Below are 23,040 nucleotides of genomic sequence, written 5' to 3'. Positions count from 1 at the left end.
GCCCACATTTTTGTTTGCCCTGGCAGATTGCACTTTGAGCCTTCACAACAAGAATAAAAGACTTTGGTGGTGGATAAGGTACAAGGGACTAATCTAACAAATAATGTGTGGTGCAGAAAAATGCACAAAACCCTACTAATAGGCTTACTACACATTTAAAAAATACACACGGATTTTTTTTCTTTGAAGAGAAAACAATTTTTCCCTCTGGGACGAAAACTGCATTAAAAGGAAAACAGATTTATGCATGTCGCATTAAACATGCCATCCACTCATAATGTCCTTTCGAAATGACCGGAGGGGTTTTCATCAAACATTAGGTGGCGCTATTGTTCCAGAATGAAACAATCATTACAAAGGTTAAACAGGCAAACCAAAACTCCGCGCACCTTACCTTCATCTGACGGAACTGTTCGAACGGCGCGCATCACATAACGCTCCCCGCCGAAAATGGAATATGACAAGCGTATAGAAGAAACAACTGGTGCTTGATCACGATGCAGTGTTCATGGATGAACATTACTGAGACACTTAGACCCCTTGGTGAGTAAGTTTTATATTGTACAAAGCTTATCAGGATGGTGATGTACTGTACATACCAAACGTGTTATGACCGAAACAAAATAACATCAGTTTTACAATATATATATATATTTTTCATTTAACCTACTGAGATTTCTCACCGTTACTGCAGTTTAATCGGAAAATGGCTCTCATTCTAACACCCCCCCCCCCCCCCAACTTTCCCCTTGTATTAATTTACGGTTTAAAGCTTATTTACTATTAAAGTTATCAGCGGATGCCACAAGTAAAAGTGTGCGAGTGAATCTGACGCAATCACCGCCATGTATTCAATTCTGGTTCTTGATTTGGTACGATTACATGGCCTGATGGGCAAATAAAGGAACAGGACTGGTGAATGCACCTTAGGTAACTTGTGTCCTGAAGTAAGATTTTGCGAGATGAGGTTCCCTTTCTGTTGATGCCAGTAAAGTCTCATAAGTCTCATATTGTCTCATATGTCTTTGAAAAGGAAACATTGTTGGAATTTTTGTGGAATATTAGGTTTCTTTTTTAAATATATAATGTATTATAATAAAATAGTGTTTTTGAAAGGAAGAAAATGGAAACATACCCAGACCACAGCTTTAACACACATGTTACAGTTGAACGTTACAGCTGTTTCTGTAGTGCTTCACGTTTGCCACTGGTGTTCTTAAATTCCTGACTGCCTTCCAATTCCTAGTTAGTGACAGTTAATCAAGTTTCTGAGTAATTTATATGTCCATTGTTTTCTACATTAGTTTATTCGGTGATTAGCTAGTAAATACTCATTATTTGTGTTTACATTCAAAAACATGAATTAAAACTTTTATTGTTATACATGTCGTTTAGGAGAGCATGACAGTCCTTTTCTCCTCCATACTTGACATCTGCTGTGGATCGACGAAACACCAGTGTTTCCAGAGTGGCTTCCTGGACCAATGGAATTGTAGTGTGTTGTAGTAATTAGGAGAATGAGGAGCTTTGCACTGTGCATACGATGTTTTGTTCATGTGTGTATACAGGATGGTCTATTTCCTGTGTACCCTTCAGGTGCTTCTACAGTAAACACAGCTCTGAAATCTGTGTTTCTGCACCAAAAGTTATTTCTAATATCTCCATTTCTTTCTGGCAGTTATTTTTTTTCTTGCCCTGTTGCTAATGGATACCTGTAGAGACTCCACATTTGACAAGAAAAAGCTGGAATGAACTTGTTTAAAGAAGTTATCCTGCTAATGTTTCATGTTTCATTAGTGCCTTTTTTGGACAGTTCAATTTTTTTCCTTTACATGTAAATGCACTTCAAAACATTCAGTTTCTTTGATGGAGCACTATTTAAAAAAGTAAGTGTGGGAAGGTGTTGAAATTGATTATCAGAACATTTGTCACTGTGCTTTTTTTCTCATGTTGTTGCATCACATTAATTTGTTGTGGTTGTTCTATATATAGGCGACTGTAACAGAAAATGTTCGTGTTGTTCATCCATATTGAATTGATAAAGAAAATGGGCAGCTAAAGTATTTTTATTTTCATAAATGTTTCTGCTTTTCTGCAGAGTTAAGGGAACTTGTCTTGATACTTTTAATCAGTTTCTTAAACAAATCATGCAAGAATGTTGTTTATGAAAACCATGCTGAGATACTTCCTCAAGGGGCAGTTTGGCAGAACATCAGCAAGTGGAGTTGTACATGTGCATGCACCCTAATGTCTCTCTCTCTTAGGTGCAAATGAGCACAGGACATGATGATGAACACACAACATAGCCTTTTGCTATGTGTGTGTCATTACTATTACTAATTATTATTGTTGTTGTTGTTTTTAGTAGTTGGAGTACTGTATAATTATTTTTTGTGGAATACGTTGATATATACTAACCTGTAGCCTGCCATTTGAGTAATTTATTAGTAATACATATCTGCAGCTAATATGAAATATTTTAATTGGTTTGTTTATTGCACATTTATTTAATATGAGACTGTGACAGATTATGCATTGCTATAATTTCTAGAAGTCCATCTTTTCTGTCCAGGTTCATTTCTTACAGAGGGGATATTATTTGAGTATTTGTCTGTACACTTTCCAATAAACTATTTATCTATCTGCATTTGTTTTTAAGATATAGAAATAAAAGTTGATATAAATGCCTGGCTTTGGGTGGTTTGAGTATGCACATTTGAGTATTGCCACATGCAAGAAAGAAAAGGTCACTGTGTATGTGTGGAGAATTGGTGGCCTGTCTCCAGGTCCAGTTCCTAGGACAATAGATCTGGTTCCAGTAGGCTTGCCATTCTTTTCATGTAGGACAGATCTATCTGCTTAAACTTTAGCATGTTAACCACGCCTGAACAATGTGTGGACATGAATAGGATACCCTCAAATCCAATAAGACTTAGTGTTGGGAACGAGTGCTATATCAAAGGCCCCTTATTGTCTTGCTAATTGCAGATTTGTGTATACCTCTTCAATGGCCTTGTTTGAAAAGCTTCAAAGGTCTGGATTGTTGTGGTTATTTGTAATCCCGTAAGGATACGTGGGTCTGAAATGGCAAATCGCGCAAAAGGGCTTCCGTACATTGATGTAATCTGTGGGCTGATGCAAAAGCAGAAGGACGCAGGGATGATAGGGAGTAAGCAGCAGACTTTTCTCCAGTGGCCACTTGGCTTTGCCAGCTGGGCACACATGTTGCACTGACCTCAGTCCGCTCCTGCAGGACTCTCTCCACCAACCACTGAGGCCTGGGGATTAGTGGTATGATAATGAACTGTTCTTCCTCTTTGCTTGGAGTTTCTGAATGAGTTGCCATCCTGCAGCTCCAGAAAAATGTTAGGTGTATGAATGGTTTTTAAATAGGAGACCTAAAAGATGAAAACCATCTGTGCATAGGAAGATTGTCCTGTGTGGACAAATTGTGCAAGAACAAATCGTGCAAGAATTGTGCAAGGACATATGTTTAATCTCGGATTTTCCATCCAGCACCTGTTAAAAGTTTTCAACATATGAATATATTACATCTTTTTTGTTTCTTTTTAAAACAAGGGCATGTGGATCAGTGTTTCATTTTTTATTTTTGTTTTTAAAATAAAATATAAAGAGGTTGGTCTTATTCTCGTTAGCTTTGAGACTGGGAAGGGTCAGGAACACTTCAGTATGGGTTATATTTATACAGGCAAGACTTTAGTCTACTGATTTCATATATGTTAGGAGATGCGTTTCTAAAAGAAGGCTGCATTATTTTAATCATTAATTTATATGACTGCTTAAAGAAGCTTATTTTCAAAACACATAATTTTCCTTTGCTGATGATATAAAGACCTCCATGACTATGACAGTCAGGGCCAAAGGATGCTCACTTTTGGACTGTGGCTTGCTCTTTCTTTCTTTCTTTCTTTCTTTCTTTCTTTCTTGAACTATTTCTTTTTTAAGACATGACATGATTTGGTCTTGGTGCTCTCACTTTGGGCTCAGGCTGTAAGAATATGATTGAATTTGAGATGTGAGAAACTGAGCTTGCTTTCTGTCTCTATGCAGAAGCGCCACTGTGTCTGGCGTGGAGGAATCCCATCTGACCGTCTCCATGCAGATGACCAGTGATGGCCACAACATCAGACCCAGCAGAAGAGTAAGTTGCACATGGCACATTTCAAATGATAGATGGTAGAAGCTATTTTTATCATTCCCCAGTGATGCAACTCTTGTTTAAACTTCCAGTTGTAAAGGCACATTCCCATGTTTGAATGGCTACCACAGTGACATGGGTAAATGCTCTGTGCAGTCACTTCTCTTATTCGCTTCTAGTTCGGTTGATGACGCGGTGACTGAGCACATTTTTAACCCCCTGGAAATGATTTTTCTGACCTGCTTCCTGACGTCCATTATCATTATGACCGTCCTTGGCAACCTTCTAGTGATGGTGGCCCTGTGTAGAGACAAACAGTTGAGGTAAGAGGTTTTCCTTTAGGAGAGGTGTTCCTTAAACAAAAAGACATCGATTTATCATTTCTAGTTGTGCAGGGTGCAGGAAATAATGAAATAAACAAGTTTTTAAAATATACTTATTAATGTATATTTTGTTTCTCTTCAAAAATGTAGTGATGCTAATGATTTGAGTAGAACTGTCATACTGTAGTCATACTGTAGAAATTATCACGGCATATAATCACTACATGTAGTGCATCTTTGTATATCTTTGTATATCTTTTTTTTTTCTCTCATAAGGGCATCCTTAAAATAAAGAAGATCAAACAGTGGGTTTCAATTAACGGGTATCATTCAAAATAAAATAACACATTGGAAAGACAGAGTAAAGACTTCAGTAAAACTATACCAAGACTGAATTGTGGATCACTTATGAAAGATTTGTGAATGTGTTACACATTATACAACAGAAGTGAATACACCCCTGTGCAATATCACTTAAAAGTGAAATGATTCAAAACTGTATCACCTGTTAATAATTGCATTATTTGTTGACAAAGAGAGTATTTTCGACTTTGTCGAATATACAGGCCCCAAAGAAATTTAATGCAACAAAAGGAAATATTCATGCGACTAACACACAAGTTAGAAAACCTGTGATCATTCAGCAAATTTGAGTACACCAGTGGTTTCCAATTAGCCTAACTGCATAAACATGGTTATTAAATGACCTATGAAGAGCAGGGCCTTCTCCATTTTGGACCTATGTTCTATGTCTATATGCATGTCTGCATCATGGCTCCACATGGGAAAGAATTGGCAGAGGTGTTGAAAAATCTCATTGTGAAAGTTCATAGATAGAAAGGGATACAAGAAGATCTGTTACCAATTAAAAATCAGTTGAAACACAGTAATGTGGCGGTATAGGACAAGCCATAGTACTACAAACTGAAACTGTAGAGACTGTCATAAAATAATGCCACAAACTGCGTTACTTGCACTGATAAACAGAGGGGCAAGTGCTTAGCATAGGGGCTATCAGTGATATTCAGAGTTTCTGTGACTGATCAGACAGTGCATAGGACATTGCATAAAGCCAAACTCTATGGATGACATCCAAGAAAAAAAACCTCTTATTTGCTCTTTGGCAAAAGATTCTAAGATTAAACTTTGCATGAAACATGAACATGGTAAGAAGCCTGATGAATATTGGTAGCACATTCTTTGGTTAGATGAGACCGAGATAAATTTGTTCGGCTCAGATGGGGTCTAGCATGATTGCTGTAAACTTGGCCAGGACTACCGCAGTGAACGCGCAGTCCTGACAGTGAGGCATGGAGGGGGGGAGTGTGATGATATGGGGCTGCATGAGTGCAAAAGGTGTTGGGGAGATAACATTTATAGATGGTACCATGAATGCCTGTGGATATACCAGAATACTAGTTGACAGATTACTCCCAGTTACCAGAAGCTCAGCAGAGGAGGAATATTCCAGCATGATAATAATCCAAAGCACAGTGCCAGAATCATCCAAGAATTTCTAAAGAAGAAAGAAAGTGAAAGACATCACTTGTATGCCACCTCAATTTAATTTAATAGAACACCTTTGGGGTATTTTAAAATGAAAGGCAGAGCAACACAACCCCTCCATCAATGAGCAGCTGGAAAAAAGGTTTTCTGCAGAATGGCAGAACATCTCTCCAGAAATGTGTGTAACCCTGGTGTCCTCCATGCTGAAGAGGACAGAGTCTGTCCTCAAAAATAAAGATGGCCATACAAAGTATTGAAAAAACAAATGATTCAAATCTCAGTAATGAAAGGTGTTCTGACTTTTGTTGTATTGATTTCATATTGTGGGGACTTTATATAAGAACAAATACCTGACTGTTCAACTATGCAAATACTGTAAAATTATCCAATTTTGATTCATTTGACATTTAAGTGATATCGCCCAGGGGTGTACTCATGTTAAATTATGTCTTCTTTTTGTGCTAAATGCTAGGAAGAAGAAGACCAACTACTTCATCGTTTCATTGGCATTCGCAGACCTCCTCGTCGCCCTTCTAGTCATGCCGTTTGCAGCCATAGAGCTCACCACAGGCCAGTGGAGCTACGGAGAAACATTGTGTCTGGTGCGCACATCGCTGGACGTGCTGCTCACCACTGCCTCAATACTACACCTGTGCTGCATCGCTCTGGACAGGTATGGGTGCACACCGCAGCCTCCCGACCTCACGTGTACAGTGTCTCATGCAGCCATCTGATTAGCACACATGCATTATTTATCAAGGCTTGATTCAATTTAGCGTCCACTTAGAATAATCATTCTGGAATGAATTACATGAAAGTTTATAAATGTTGAATCAGTTGCCTTGTTAGCTGGGCTGGACAGTGTTGGTATTACTGTATTCTCATTATTAGAGTGGTGGAGAGCCCTCTGTAAAAACACAAAATTGAAAATCAACGTTGATAACTCACATGATGGTCTGTGGATTCTATGTTTGTGTTTTTTAATCAGTCATATGTGATTTTCACATTGTTGGCAGTGATTTTTTTTATTAAATGTATTCACCTTAGATTTCAAGTCCAATTTTATGAAACTGGTTCAAGTACTCTTCTGAATGTGCTGGTGTGCACCACGTCATTGGGGGACTGATTTTCTGTTGGTGTAAGCACTATAATTTTGCATCGCTGAATTACAATGTGCTATTATTCGTTTTTCTCATCTTCCCTGCTGCGCCACATTCAGAAACCTTGCCAGGGCTCAGGGTACTGAAACTCTGATTTGTCTGTCATCAGCTTTCTTTAATCCACTGCCATATACAACATGCACAACATCCAAAAATAATGTAACATAAGCCATATCAACAAGACACTGGAACAATTTTGTATATCTTCACTTGCAGAACTGGTTTGGCAGACTAAGAATGTCTCATTTGCAGGATTCTGCATGGACATTAGGGTAATGCTACGTCCCGTGGCTTTAGGGGGAGCAGCTGTGCCTCTTGTAGTGCTCCTTGCCCATATGGCAGCAACACGTATTTTCTCACTCTTTCTGTATTGTCCCTCTCTCTTAAACACACTCGCTCACACACACACACACACACACACACACACACACACACACACACACACACACACACACACACACACACACACACACAAAAACACATATATATATATTTCTCAACTGTATTCATTCCATGGTGCCATTCATCACTTTCTCCTCCCTGCTGAGTCATGACTCATGTTTCAGCCTTGTAGCCCTAAAAAAAACTTAAATTCTGGAGTGATGTGATTCATAAGCTTGAATTTTCAGGGTAAGAGCAGTATGAAAACAGAGGTCACAGTGTGTGGTCAGCACTAGGGATGTGTTGGTTAAGAATGACTACCAGCTCAATATACCATGACTCACTTATAAGACATTCAGTTATCATTCACCGTACTTACTTGTCTTTGGCAGGTACTATGCAATTTGCTGCCAACCACTGGTGTACAGGAACAAGATGACACCTGTAAGAGTGTCTCTGATGCTGGGGGGATGCTGGGTTATCCCCTCTTTCATCTCCTTCCTTCCCATCATGCAAAACTGGAATGCCATCGGCATTGAGGACATTGTGAGTTAAAGGCAGATTCCAGTGTGTGACCTTTGCTTTTGGAGTTGTTAGTTAATAGACTATGTGGCAGGGACATTGAGCCTGAAGTACAATTCACCATAAAATATTTCCATGACGACTGATGTTTTTAGTTAACCTGTTGCAGAAGACCAGAAGGCTTCTGCTGGGCTAAGATGAGCACTAGTCTAAGTTTGCACATATGCTGTTGGTTATCAGGGATCCACTACAATGGAGTTGACTGGAGTCACTGAGGGAAAGATCATATGGTTCCTGTTTTCCATGAGACCTACAGCAATGGCATTGGACTACCAATATATCTGGATTTCACTGTCATAGTCCTAATCATTCTATTAAAATGACTCTTTAATTCTTTTGTTTATTTCATATATTTTTGTAAGATCTTGTAATACCTTTTTGTTCCAGATTGAGGAGAGGAAGCTGAGCCATGCTACAAACAAGACATCGTGCGTGTTCCTGGTGAACAGGCCCTACGCCCTCATCTGTTCAGCTGTGGCCTTTTATGTGCCCCTGGGCCTGATGGTTCTTGCTTACCAGCGCATCTATGTGACCGCCATGGCACATGCCCGTCAGATTGGGACCCTGCGGCGTGCTGGCTCCACCCCGGCTCCCTACTATGGCCATGACCAGCAGGGCTCCAGCCGCATGAAGATCGAGACCAAGGCAGCCAAGACGCTGGCGGTGATTATGGGCTGCTTCTGTCTGTGCTGGGCACCGTTCTTTGTCACCAATGTAGTGGACCCCTTTATCAAGTACAGTGTGCCCTGGCAGGTGTGGACTACATGGCTCTGGCTAGGTTACATCAACTCGGGCCTAAACCCGTTCCTCTACGCCTTTCTGAACCGGGCTTTTCGCAGAGCCTTCCTCATGATCCTGTGCTGCGGGGATGAGCGTTATACCCGGCAGGGAAGCTTTAGCTTGACCAGACCTTATTCAGCTTCTGTCAACGGCACCTCTATAGCGCTCAGGTACAGTAAGTCAAAACTCCCAACACTACTCCTCCCCCCACCCCCACCCCCAACACACACTAGATGTTCCCTATAAAAGCCTTATCTTTAAGAGTTAGTACGGTCACCTTTAGGGTGTCCAATGTAGACACACTCCTGCATCCATTATGTAGACTGTATACATGGGCTGTTTTCCTGAATGCGCACTTGTGTATCAAGAATGCCTTTTTATCGGTCACTAGGTCAAATGTTATTTGAAGTATTGTATTCTTAACACTGTATTTGTCCCAGAGTTCTTGAGCGTGTGTGTGGGAGTGCACATATTTCAAGTTATGGGTTTTCAAAAACTGATCATGTTCATTGTGGTCAGATTTCATTTTTATTCAAACTCACTACAGCTCTGCCACTGGCACTGTAGATGGAATGAATGTCCTTCAGTGCCTTTGGTCTGGGTGTAAACAAATGGTCAAAGATTTGGGCATGAGAACTAGTTAAAAATACTTTTCAAGTAGCAGTAACATTTCTCTTAAGGCATGTGGATAAATGCAGATTTGTCATATCAGACACACTGGTCACAGATAAGTGTTTTTGCAGAGGAAAGTTGATGTAATTGGCCTCTGCGGGTTTGGGAATTACAAAGTTGCCTTAAAGTAGTGGTGTACCGAAAATAGAATTCACAGTTTGGTTGTTCTTTCTTTCTGCTTTAAATGTATTGCATTCCTTTTAAATTAAAAAGGATTACTAGAAAGATCTAGAGTGGATTTAACCTGTATGACATCATATGACATCATTAAGAGGTTCACTGCCTATTTATCTTGAATTTGATTTGAGTTATTTTACTTGAATTTTCCTATCCAAACAAATTTTACCTAAACTTCCCTGTCTAAACAAATTTATCTTGATTTGTTTTGTACTGCCTTGATTAGATGTACCACTGCAGTTGTGCTGCCCACCATTGTTTGAGGCTGGCTTTAAGCAGAGTAGCTGTATGTGCCAAAATAGTGGGTGGGTCTTTATGGTTTATTGTTATGTAATTATTGTTGGTGGGTATTTGGCTATATTTTATTATTATTAGGTCTTCTTTGTTTTAATTGTTTTTGTTAAGACTTTTACTTGTCAGTTTGCTGCATCATTGTATTTTTTTGGGTACAGTACAAGTCTTTAAAGACAATAATTAAGGAGGTGCAAAAACAAATATTATCAGAAACACCATGTGCCTGTGGGTATATAATTATACAAGACCCAAAGCAGACTTGTGAAGTTTTTTTGGGTTTTCTTTTTTGTAATGAATTTCATTACTGAAACTAGAATAGAAGCTGCATGGAAGGCAGTTAATATGTCTGATGGTTGACAGAGGAGCTGCATTAATTCATTGTCTTTTCCATTGTGGTAGAACATGGCCTATAACCATTGGTGGCTTTATGTATCCATGATGAGTATTTGACTCTAGACATAGTAGATCTTTGAAGATCAATAAGGACAGAAGTCCAATCACCAGAGTTAGCAATTACCATTTACTTTCTGATAAAATCTGTTTTGAATGAAAAATAGGCCAGATTATAATTAAAAGTAAGGGCACAATAACTCTTGCAGTAGCCTTCTTGTACTTTATGCAGTTTTGTAATTAACAATATAACATCTTCTAAGGCAGATTTGTTGATGCAAAAGTCTTTTTCTTCATTCCCACATGTTGGTGGCTTCCGGGTTTATACCAAAGTGTTCTAATATACATGCTGCTTTAAGTGGTGACCAAAGCATACTGTGCACTTGATCTCATACCACACAGGCTGAAGCAGTGCTGGTATAGCAAGAATAGCATCAAAGAACTGAGCACAGCAAACCTTCCTTTTAACCACTTCAGTGTTGCAGAACAGAACAACAACAAACAACAATGCTTACAAGAAAAAACCTTTATGTACACGTAAATCTTCATGACATGTCTGCTTCCTCTTTTGACAACCATCTAACACGATCTGTAAAAAAAAAATCATGACATTATCATAGGTATTCAGAAATTGTTAAACAACAGAATAAAACTCAGTTTACTTAGCATCCAGGGAAAATATATGCAATTCTATCCATTCTAATCATAATCATTGTAGTTTCATGGCTATCAATATTAAAGCCTTTACTATATATTCAGGTTATAAAGTTTATGTGGGTCTTATCCCTGTCGGATACCCAGTACAGGAGATACAGCAGAGCATCCTGAAGGGCCATCATTAGAATTATATCACTCTGACATCACAGAAATACACTGAGCTGCATAGTCAGTTGTCATAACCTGCTGTCTTTAGAACCGGGAAAATGTCATTATGTAACCATATGTCAACAATGTCCTGACATATGTGTTATGTCAATTTAACAAGAAAAGCCTTTATGACAGGTGCCACTTGTTGAAATCAACCTTCATAAATGTTTGTGAGTATATGTTAGATGTCATGAATTACATAGATCCCATGTAGCTTTATGAACACTGTCCTTGTGTGTGTGTGTGTGTGTATATTTATATATATGGTTTATGAAGCAGGTTTCTGAGTACAGTGCTACATTAATGTAACCAGTGAAAGAGGTGCCCCATGGTCAGGAAGATGTTCATGTAAAGATTTACATCTGCAAGCAGTACTTACAGCTTGAATACAGAGCTTGGAAAGTCAGCTAAAACCAGTGTTCTTGTTTTGTTGGCCTAAGTGGAAGGCTGTGCACTTTATTTATGTCAAGAATGAGTAATGAAGAACTGGGGCCAAAAACTGTTGTACTTGAGTTTGCCAGGGCTTTTCTTCTGGCAAAATGTTAGCCAGGTTAACAAATTATTAAGCTCTGCCTTAAAAACAGCATGGTAGCTAAGGAAAGCCAAATTGTACAGACAGGGGGTTTGCTGATGAAAGACAAATCCACATACTGCATCTCATTGCATTTAGTGTGCAGTGTCACATATTCATGGTTTTAGTCTCTAGCCTAGATAAACAGAATCGCATGACTCACGTAGGGCAGGTAGCTGTGCCTCATGTTCATGTATAGCAGCTCAAACAGGACACGATAAAGTGCTAAAGTGTTTTACGATGGTATTTTAGATTAGGGATATTGTTGTTATTGCTGACTATAAAGATGTCCTGTTAGGTGTTGTCTGGTTAATGGTTCAACCACCTGAGGGTTATCTTGATCACACTGTACTTTCGCTTGGCAGCTGCACAGTCTTGAACCTTTCATTCACCCATAGTAGTCGGTGAACAGGATATGACTATGATCTTTCTTTTTATATATAGCCTAAATCTATTTATATACTAGCTATGTTACCTTAATATAAATACAACCAATGTTACCCTGATACACAATGAGTTGATTAGATCAGTGGGAATTTGCATTATCAAGGAAAAGGTAGACACTACACATTGATTCCTCTATTGTTATTATTACTCCAGCTCATTTATGACAGGCTGTAAATACATTCCTCAGCAGTCTGACAATGTTAGATGTAAGAGTGTGTTAATAGAAGCACACAGCCATTGTGTCCTTTCAATTTTACAATACACTTTTACAAGCCTTCACTGCTGGTTGGTGCAGTTAATACAGCTAGGACTCATCCCAGCCTCAGCAATATTTTAGTAACCTGCATTACATACAGGCTTGTGCTGGTACTGGCTCCAGCCAATGTCAGCTATGCTACCAAAAGGAAAAAGACAGGAACCTGCAGAGAACATTTTAACATTTAGATGAAAATTTAAATTCATAGTATTGTGCAATGCGATAAAAGGTTATGGTGAGGACCATTGCTAACCATGCAGTTGGAGTATTTCATTTGGAACACTGTTGTAACTACAAGCACACAAAGAAGTCTGCCTCTGTAAATTGTTTAAAGCACAGAGGCCTGTGTTTTGTGTGAAGTGATGATATCTCTTGGAATGGTGGGGTCATGCATATCTGAGTTATTTCTTGTGTAATATTCTGTAGGACATCCACTGAGCTTTGCTGACTTTATGTTATCTCCATAAAAGGTTTTTTATGTGTTCACTACATCACAAGCAACTCTAAAACATATACTGAATATATCTTAATCTTATAATCAAGAACTTCCAAATCAAGGTCATAAAAGCAAATCTCAGGGTGGAAACTTTAATATTGCAAACTGTAATTTTTATTTTCTTTACTTTGCTATTTAGAAATGGTTTAGCAATATGAAAGTTGTTAGGTTTAGATCTGTAGAAATTGTTCATTCTTTCTTGTGTTAATGCACTGATAAATTATAGGCCAAATTACACAGTTAATTCTTCTGTCTTTATCAGATGCAAAGAATCTAAACTTAAATTCAGTATATATTTACGCATAAATGTAAGTGAGGTAATAGGGTTGTGAATTGTCTTTTTTACAATCATTAAACTGAATAACAATTTAATCTCTTTGGGAAATTATCCTGGAACCTCTTTAATTAGAATTTTGCTTTGCTATTGTAAAACAATTCTTAATCTTCTTGTCAGGCAAAAAGTAATGAACAGACAACAAAGTCATGTAAGCAGTGCAAATAGACATGGTAATTTGAAAGGCAGTATTGCTTTCTCACATTAATGCTTTATTTTGCAAGGGTGCTGGGTGGTTGGTGGGTGGGTGGGCGAGTGTGTTCGCGTGTGTGAAAGTGACGCCATGCCATCTCCCTCACATAATCTGGAATACTAGATAATGGATTAAATTTAATAGCCTTGGTTTGAAAATAAACATTAGAATGAGTATCTGTTCTCATCTACATTGTGCTAATCTGGGTAAAATCGTCCACTGTCAGTACCCTGAGCTAGTGAGAGCATCATATTTTATATGCTTATAGTTCTAAGCATCTGTAGCTAGCATTTTGCATGTTTCTATACTTTTATTTCAGAGATATCAGAACCTGGGAGATCCAGGTGCAGTTGTTTGCCCTCCCTTTACCTCTGAGCCAAATGTAACACAGAGAGCAATCACTTATATTAACTGTTTGATTAGCTGCCAGTTATTATAAAATCCATGACCAGATTTAGATTCAAGTACAAAATTTGAGTACTTTTGCTAATGAAAGGGAAAAGACAAACATTGCAATCAATTGCAAGATATTGTCCACTCTTTTTAGTCCACTCTCATGAAACCTGTAGATAAACGGAGATATCCGAAGTAAGTATTTGAAAAAGGGTATCCTCTTTAATTCCACTGACAAACTTACATTTCTATTTCTGGTCAGAACTCGAATAGGTTTAATCTTTGGAGCAATAAATTCTGCCTTTCCAGGCTAATGCCATGTCAAATAAATTATACTTATAACAGTAATAATAGGCCTTCAAGTAAAGGCCTAATTTACCAGTCAATTGTTCGTGGTTAGCATGTTTTGGCAAATACCACTAATTTAGAGTGGAAGGAAGTAAGCTTGACTCATCCTATTTATCTGTCTCAGTCTCAGTCATTTTTGTTTTTAGCTTGTCTGTACAATTTATTAAAATGGGCAGTACTGAGTACATAAAAACAGCACCAAAAATATAAAAGTTTTATGCTCTACGTGTCTGTGGAATTCCACTGTGCAAACCCTTTTGGACAATCACAGATCTAGCTGCCTCCATGCTGTCCAACATGGCACATGACATAAGTGTGTGAGTGTGCTGAGGTTGTGGTTAGTTTGCCCAGCTGAATTGGAAATGCAATTGACAAACCTCTTATTTGCATATTATTTGAAGAGCTCATCACTCATTCTCTCTGAGGGTCAGATAAAGTCTACTTGTTTTAATGTATAATATAATTATGCATATAATTATAAATTTTTTAAATGAGTTTTTATGCCTTTCTGGTTTTCCATTCAGAGAGCTCAATAATTTGTGTTTCACAGAAAATAAATGTCAAACTTTATATACATTTCAACACCAGTATCACAGCGTTTAGCCTGATGGAGTCTCAATGTATATGGGTCTAATGTAAAAGCATTTGTCATAGATGATTACTAGAACATTTTGGTAAAACGGAGCTACAATTCCAAAAAAGGCCATTATGTCTTTTAGCTGTTTTATTTCTACTAGAATTACAATATTGCCAGAATTGAAAATGGGTTATTTTCTGTTCAAAAGGTGCATGGATTATAGGGTTACGTGATAATCCATAGGGATTAGATCTATTTATTACAGATGTCTGGGATGTTTTTAAATGATCAAATTATTTGGTTTGATTTGAACTGTATATAGAAATGAGATTCATAAAGCTTTGTTTGTGTTTGATATATCTGTACTACTTCTTAAGGCCCAGCGTGTTTTTGACCACCCGCATTCATTGGCCCACCCTCTGCTCTAGACACCCTCAGCCTGTTGTCAGGTTCAAGATACTAAAATATTTTTGCACAGTTAAAAATGTGCATTTTGTGGCTTATCATTATTATTATTATTAATGCCATATCACTTTGTATCCCCTGTTTGGAAATACAGTGCATGCTGTGCAAATGATTTGACCAGTTGGGTTGACTGGTCCTCTCTTTGCATTGTAGAGTAGGTTGGTTAGCTGTTTACAGGGAGCCCTGGGTCATGTTTTTCCACCCACCACATATAATTCAGAGCACCACTGCTGCCAGCATGAAGGCCAGAGGAGAGCATTGTGATCAGTGTCAGCAGTAATGGTAATTATGTTCCTGTGGCATGAGTGCCCAGTTGAAGCTGTTAAAGTATACGCTAACCATCCACTTCATTAGAAACAACTACTATACTTCTCCATTCACCAGACACTTTATTAGGGTTATTTTTTTAAAGGTGCATTTTATGACTGCACGGTTACGCATTGTGGCCAATCTCTTAACCATGCACAGTTTGTCAGCCACTTTCTACCCCATTCATCTATGGCCAGTTTCTGAACACGAAACCTTTTCTGACTAACTATTTGGTGGTCGACCATTCTCAACACAGGAGTGATGCTGTCATGTATGTGGAATGGTATTGGGTGTTGCATTGATGTAAGGCTATCAGGCACAGTAAAGTACATATGTTACTTCTAGATTGATAGTTGTCAGACACCAAATTATTCAGCCATTAGTAGTTCTGTGTTCAGAAAAAGACCACTGATGGCTAACACAATTTGGCATGGCTACCAATGAGCTGCTCTCTCAAAGTTAATCCATTGTTTCTAATGAAGGAGGTGGTGAGTGTGTATATACATATACACACTCTTTGATTTTGAGTATGGCATTGCACCAAATGGTGGCATAGTCAGAGAATGATACAAAATTGTACGGCAATATTAAAACATTCAATTAATACCAAGAATTATGCTGTTTCCAAAAAAGGTATAAATGAGGAACAGCAGCCCTGTTTAAAGATAAACCACATTTTCTTTGACACAAAATGGACTTATGGTGACAGCAAAATGTCATTTTTGTCAATGATATACAGACATACATGGATCTGGGGGACTAATTGTGGCTCTTAACCTTAATGGCTTTAAAAGCATAAGGTTGTACTGATGCCAGCAGATGTTTCGTGTCTCTGTTGGTGTTGGTGCCTGTGGTAAGGCTAATGGATGTGAAGCCGTGCAGTACTGCAGCACATGGATTTAGTGGTGCATTCAGGTGCTTTATCTGAAGCCATTATGGGTTACTAGTGTTTTGAGTAATTGCCAATTTAAATTGACCATTTCAAACATTTGACAGATAAAGGCATTTTAATTTTAATGTCCTGTTTAGTTCATGATCTAACTGTGCACTTTATTGTATTCACTATTGTGAGTAATTAATTCTGCAATATTTTTCTTACTATAACAAATCTTAATAGAAATATGTACTGAATGGCCACTTTATTAGAAACACCCAACTAGTAGTGATGGACCTCATTTGGCCTTTAGAACCATAGCAATTCTTTGTGGCATAGATTACACTAGGTGTTGAAATGGTTCTGCAGGAAATTGGCCCAAGTGGACAGGATAGCTTCTCATAATTGCTGCAAATAAGACAGAGGTACTGACATGCTCTGAACAGCCTCATCCCAGAGATGCTCTATAGGATTAAGATCTGGGGACTGTGAAGGCCAGAGAAGCAAGGAAACCCATTGTGATGTTCCTGGAACCAGTAAATGATTGTGGCATTTAGCATTGTCCTGTTGAAAGTGACCTTCTGCCATAAGGTGCAATGTAGTGTTTAGGTTGGTCAGCCACAGTGCTTAGGTAAGCCCTACTGTCCAAATATCCATTCCCAGGTATCAGACAACCAAAGGTGTGCCAATCAAAAAATCCCCACACCATTACTCACATGCATGGTGCAAAAGAAATCTGGATTCATCTGACCAGGCAATGTTTTTTCCACTGCTCAGTGATCCAATTTTTGTGCTCTTTTGCCCACTGGAGTCTTCCCTTAGTCTTCCCTGTTTGCCCACTGGAGTCTTCCCTAGAGTCTTCCCTGTTTCCCTTAGACAGCAATGGCACTTGAACTGGTTGTCTGACGTTATAGACCATCTGTGCTAAGGAACGATGACTTGTGTGTTCAGACACATTAGTTGGAGCACCAATGTTGTATTCAACTACAGTTTGCTTGAGTGTGCACCACCGGTTCATCAGAGCGATTCTTAACAGCCTCCTCTGACCTCTTTCATAAACAAGCTGTTTACATCTACAGGATCCTCTTTCACTGAATATTTGTCCTTGATCACACCAATTGTGGCATAGACTCAACACCGCTGCATGAGAAAACACCACAAAGTTGGCGGTTTTTGAAATACTGGTCCTTGCTAATCTTGCACCGATGACCATGCCTTGTTTGAAGTCACTCAGATCACTCGATTTTCCCATTTTAATATGGATTCACACTAAAACTGCTCCACGGAAAACTTTCTTACCTGATTTTCTGCTGCACTCCAGGGCATGTGTCTAATTTTCCTTACAGGGGAGCTACAATCATGAAAGGTCAGATGTCCCTAATAAATGGGCGATTCAGTGTTTGATGAAAATATATTTTTTGAAAATATTATATTATATATTTGAAGTAATTTAACCAATGTAAACTGAAGTATTTCACCACATGCCTGAGAAAGACTGGATGACAGGAGCTACTCCTCAATGATAACCTTACTCTTGTCTCAAGCGCAATGTTTCAAAAATAAATAAAACAACGCACAAAACCTGTGGCTAACCTTTACTATGATTGGCTAGTTCTCCATTAGTAAAACACTAAAAGCAATATATGTATAAAGTAATGAGTATTGTGATGACTTTTTAAAGCAACTACTAAGTAAAGGAATGCTACTGTGGTTTGAGAGAAGTAATATGTTACTCTTTTTTGATTAACTTTGACAGCATATTTGTAGGGAAGTTATTGTTTTCTTGTGAGCCCACTAAATAGAGATTTACACTAATGCTGCTTAACAAATGCAAGACAAGTTTTTCTGCATCACCCTTTGTATTTTATGACAAAGCAGTCTTCTCTTAATTTTAGAACCAATAAACAGCACAGTCTGACAAGTCAAGGGATAACTTTCCCCTGAGTAGCCTATTTGGCTTTAGGTGTGGTTGGTTTGTTGCCTGATTATCTTATTAATTAAGTTGAAAAAGCACTGACTATTTTCACTTGAGGGGTTTCCTGGCTTGCTGCATCAAGAACGTGGAGTGTTGAGAGCCCTGGGTGTCATAGTCACTGTCAAGGCAGCGGGTTCCCAGTGGTGAGAGTATCAGAGCCTAGTGTCATCGTCAAGGCAGCGGGTTCCTTACAGGGAGAGCATCAGACACTATAGTCACCATTAACACCGTTAGTTCTTGGCAGACTCATTACTGCAGCAGTACGCTAAGCAGTGGTGGCTGGTGTTATCCAGGGTTGTGTGAGCAGCAGGGGAAGGAGTTGTGGCATCCTGCCTGTACTAGGTTGCTGCTTTCACCTTCTTTGCTTCTTGGTTATGCCTTGTCTTCCATTTTGCTTCTCATTTTTGCCTTCCTTGTTTTGTTCTTTGTCTTTTCTTTCTGTTTTTCTGTTTTTGATTTCCATTTTGCTTTTCCCTTTGATCCTTGTTTTGCTGTTCCTTTTGCTACCTCTGGTTTGATTTGTTTTGCTGTTTCAATTTGACCTGTTTGGTTTGGCTTTTTTCTGTTATTGTTTAATTTTGGTCTCTTCTTGCCTAATTTCTTCAGCGTGCTTTGCATGAATCGCAAACTCTGAGGCAGTCTCTGCTAAAACAACTGGACGATTGGGTCAGTCCTCCTCCAACTCCTCTATGTCGTCTTAAGTGCTCTGGGAAGATTGGTTTATATTTTGTGGGGGGTTTTGCCTATTGTGTTTTGTTGTTTTCAGGTGCTGAGTGTTTTGTGTGGGAGAGGCTCATTTCTGAGTGGCATCTTTACTGTTACTGTGGTGATAATTTCCCTCCTCGGAAATGACTGAGGTTTATTTTGTGTACATTGTGTGATTGTAGTATTAAAGGAGCCCCAGAAAGTTTACTTCCCCAGAGTAAGGCTCAGCACCTTTTTGATATTAATTCTCTTTCTGCTGTGAATTGTTTTTATCTTACTTCTATAGACAGCTGACATTTTTATTCCACAAATAAAAACTGCATTTTATTAAATTGTTTGTTTAAAAAAAATACATTTATACATTGGGAACTCCTGCCTTTTTCCCCCTGGTCTAATGAGCTTGTGGCCTTTTTAGAGAATTCCTGGGTGAAATTCAGTCTGTTTCCTTACTAAAATAACTATGAATATAGCACTGCCACAGGTATTTCAGTTTAGTCTTGATTTTACTATAGAACATGCACTACAGAGGACTTTAGATTTTAGCCTCAGATAGTGTGCCTGTGTGAATCTGCATATTATATTTCTTTCCGATTTGCTGGCCAAAATTCAATAATCATGGAATGAAAGTGCAATATTTCATGAAACTGACAATGATTGTGAAGATGCCATTACAAGAGAATGTAGTATTAGTAAAGTACACAGATTACGCTAATGTGGACAGACCCCACTGGCCATTCAAGTAAGTCTTTAGTGTATGCTTCACATGCCCAGGGGATTCCTATCTCATTTGTGCATGGGTAGGGATGGGAGGGGCGACCAAGGAGGAGATCAGTCATTTCAGTGCTGAACACAGTGCACGTTGCCTTGTAAACAGTACAGCTCCAGTTTAACTTATTGTTATAACTATAGGTTTTTATGAAGTACTCTTGTGCTGTTCATTGGCTCTTGATTGTCTGTGGATAATTCCTTTGTTCAGTGCTTATAACTGAAGTCAGAAATGTGATTTGGACAGTGAGACCTCTTGCTGAAACACTGTTCCTATAAGGCAAAGACAAGAAGACTGATGGAGGGATGAGTCTGTCTTTTGGTAAATACATCTCAAAACACACGAGCCGTGAGAACCAGTTTGGACATATGGGGAGTATTACTTGACATTATGACTTTAATGGACCTCATAAAAGAGAGAAGAAAGCTGAACTGGATTACTGATCTTATCGCATGAAGTCTTTATATAGTAATGGTTCATGAGAACAGCTTCATGCCTTCTAGAAATGCTTGTTGATCTGAGGATATCTCAAAAGCCTTTCATTTCTGTTTAACAGTTGAAGCACTAAACAATGTTATCTCGGAATTTTTGGAACTGATTTTTTTTACCTGTTCATGGCTGAATTTCAGTGTAAGCCTTTAGATGTTTTTACTATTTTTAACTATTTTTGTACTATTAGAGGAAAACAGAAAGGCTTGAACATGTTTTTTTTTTAAACTTTGCATTATAGAATATCTACAGCGGTCTGCTCCTCTTTGATCTTTAAATCCAGTAATTTGAGAGACCTTTTGGATGTTGACTATGCTGCTCATGCTGGTGCTATGGTAGCTTGTATAGAATGTGTGCTTACTATCCAGTTTTCACTGTCATGCACAATCTTGTTCTGGACTTTTGCCACAGGAACAGTTTTAGGGAAACAACAGTGATGAACACAGTTGGTATGGGGAAATGAGAGGATGAGAAAGCAAGCATGAGAAATGCAAATGTGATTATGAATTTGAGGTTGTGAAGCTATCACAGACAGGCTGAAAATTCCACAGTCATACCCTACCAAGCCTGAGTCAAGCCCTCAAATTCACAAATTCACATAACTCAACAACTTCATAGCCCTCTTGCTCCAACCTATTAAACATTCCCTCTGGATGTAACCTGGCTACAGTGGTACTGTGTTGTGCTTTAATAAAATTAACAGAATTCTGGATGGGGAAGACCCCCTTTTCATGAATTAGACCAATTCTTTCACCTACAGTATAAGATATTATTTCAAAGTATGCCAAGGTGGGTCACAAAATGATACAGTATAATTTGCTAAAGCTATTATGAGATAGGATGATGCCAGGGTTGGCTCGCCGATGGTGTACAGTGTGTGTCAAAGGCATACTGACATTCTGCAGTGAATGCTGAGAAATTACACATGAAGTGATACTTTTAGAGTTTCTGTCCCACATTCTGCTGCACAATGATTGATGATGTTTTTAGTATCAGGTTCCTTCAGTAATTCATCCAGGCTAAACTTCCAGACTGAAGTATGAAATTTAAGTCCACAATAAAGCTGTTACAATACTATAACTTGAAGTCCATGGAGTCCATGGAGTTAACCTCTGATGGTGAAGGGGAAAAGGTCATAATGGATTAAAAGCAGCAGAGCAGAGATCACTTTCAGGTGGAGTAAAGAAACTCTATACTATTGCTAATGTTTATCTTTATTTAAAACATTAATTCGACATAAGCCTTTGTTGTAGCAGGTTCTTCTTCTATGCTCTTTAGAGGATTACTGTAATAGCAGTATTTCCCTTTGACAGAAGATCAGACTAAAGATGGGGGTTGAGTGCGCCATTTAATGTAATAGCAAAAAAATAAACTAAAAACATTGTTGGCCCTGTGCAATACTGTGAACTCTCTTTTTCCTGTACAAAGATAAACAAAGTTTAATGGTTTAGGATCAAGAAAAAAATATATAATAGAGTAGAACACATAATCAGATCATATAGTCATACTGATATAGTGCCTGGTAAGCATCTCTCTTGCCAAATTTTATTTTTTACTTCCATATCAACTCCCCAACCCCCCTCTAAACTCTGTTGTGAATTAGCTCAGGCATGGGGATAATGTCTTACTCATCTACATAAATAACTGGTATTGTCTGTTGTATTTTATATACTGCTGCTCAGGAGCACATGTATTGAGGTCCCCTCCCCAGCTCTGCAGGAGCTCCTGAGACACAGCTTCAGTGGACAGGCACACCATCATAGGTACAACACAATGATTTTGTCCATGCTGTGGCTAAATTCATTTTCTTGATGTTTGTGATGGTTTTGGAGGTATTTTGTGAAGACTCTCAGTAAAATACAGTATCAGTGGCAGTAGTAAGGGGCAGGTTCATGAAAGGTACCCTCGTCATACGCATGTCTGTATTCTACACAAGATACAAGGAGCGATACAAGGATGTTTTGTTAACATTGTTTTCTGTGAATGTATTTGTTATATATGTCAGTTCATTTATTTTATTTTACAAGCGCTTTCTTGCTAAATCGGTGTCCAAAGTTAATATTAGTATCACAGGATGTTAGCTTCTCTCTTTTACTTGAAACTGCAACATCTTAATGCCCTCATTGTGGCAAGGCTATTAGAACTTGAAGGTACTCAATACAGCATTTTCTGATTGCATGGTTTATTCACAGCAAATGTAGAAAGAAATTGTTCTTTTACATCTCGTTATTTTTGAGTGTTTTTTGTGATCCATTATAATCTGACCCTGATGTCTGTTATGTTTTCCCTGTCTATAATTACTGTCTTGCCATTTCCAGTTTGGAAATCACACTGTTTGTGTTTCTTGTACTAGCACTAATGGTAGTATTATTTCTTCAGATTGTCACTTCTTCCAGACCAAAGCTACAATGACAATGGCAAACGAATCCTTTCTAGTGAACAGGAATCACAAGACTCTGCTGGTGTTTTATAGCAATGAGAATCCATACCTACAGATGGCAACAAGCTGCTTCGGTGCATAAGCACAAGATGGTGGGTGAAAGCCACATCC

The 23,040-nt window shown here is 38.5% G+C and overlaps 1 protein-coding gene across 1 annotated transcript; it reads left to right on the top strand.

Moving 5' to 3' along the window:
* The first annotated feature begins 417 nt into the window (after positions 1-417).
* si:dkey-247m21.3 (5-hydroxytryptamine receptor 4) lies at positions 418-22,972 on the top strand. The gene is made up of 8 exons (XM_027028496.2): positions 418-543; positions 4,072-4,162; positions 4,339-4,482; positions 6,461-6,661; positions 7,922-8,075; positions 8,499-9,061; positions 22,172-22,252; positions 22,869-22,972. Exons 2-8 carry the CDS (start codon positions 4,134-4,136, stop codon positions 22,960-22,962), a joined length of 1,266 nt encoding a protein of 421 aa, XP_026884297.2. The 5' UTR covers positions 418-543; positions 4,072-4,133; the 3' UTR covers positions 22,963-22,972.
* The last annotated feature ends 68 nt before the right edge of the window (positions 22,973-23,040 follow it).

This window comes from Electrophorus electricus, chromosome 6, assembly GCF_013358815.1.
Source record: "Electrophorus electricus isolate fEleEle1 chromosome 6, fEleEle1.pri, whole genome shotgun sequence".
Lineage (NCBI taxonomy): Eukaryota > Metazoa > Chordata > Actinopteri > Gymnotiformes > Gymnotidae > Electrophorus > Electrophorus electricus.
The sequence above is the reverse complement of the archived record's forward strand: the minus strand, read 5'-3'. Positions and strand labels throughout refer to the sequence as shown.

Bases quoted from the DNA above. Each gene is read 5' to 3' on its own strand.
- si:dkey-247m21.3 (XM_027028496.2), top strand. From the start codon at position 4,134: ATGGCCACAACATCAGACCCAGCAGAAGA. The intron at 4,483-6,460 runs GTAAGAGGTTTT...GCTAAATGCTAG, and splicing joins TGTAGAGACAAACAGTTGAG to GAAGAAGAAGACCAACTACT. The intron at 8,076-8,498 runs GTGAGTTAAAGG...TTTTTGTTCCAG, and splicing joins CCATCGGCATTGAGGACATT to ATTGAGGAGAGGAAGCTGAG.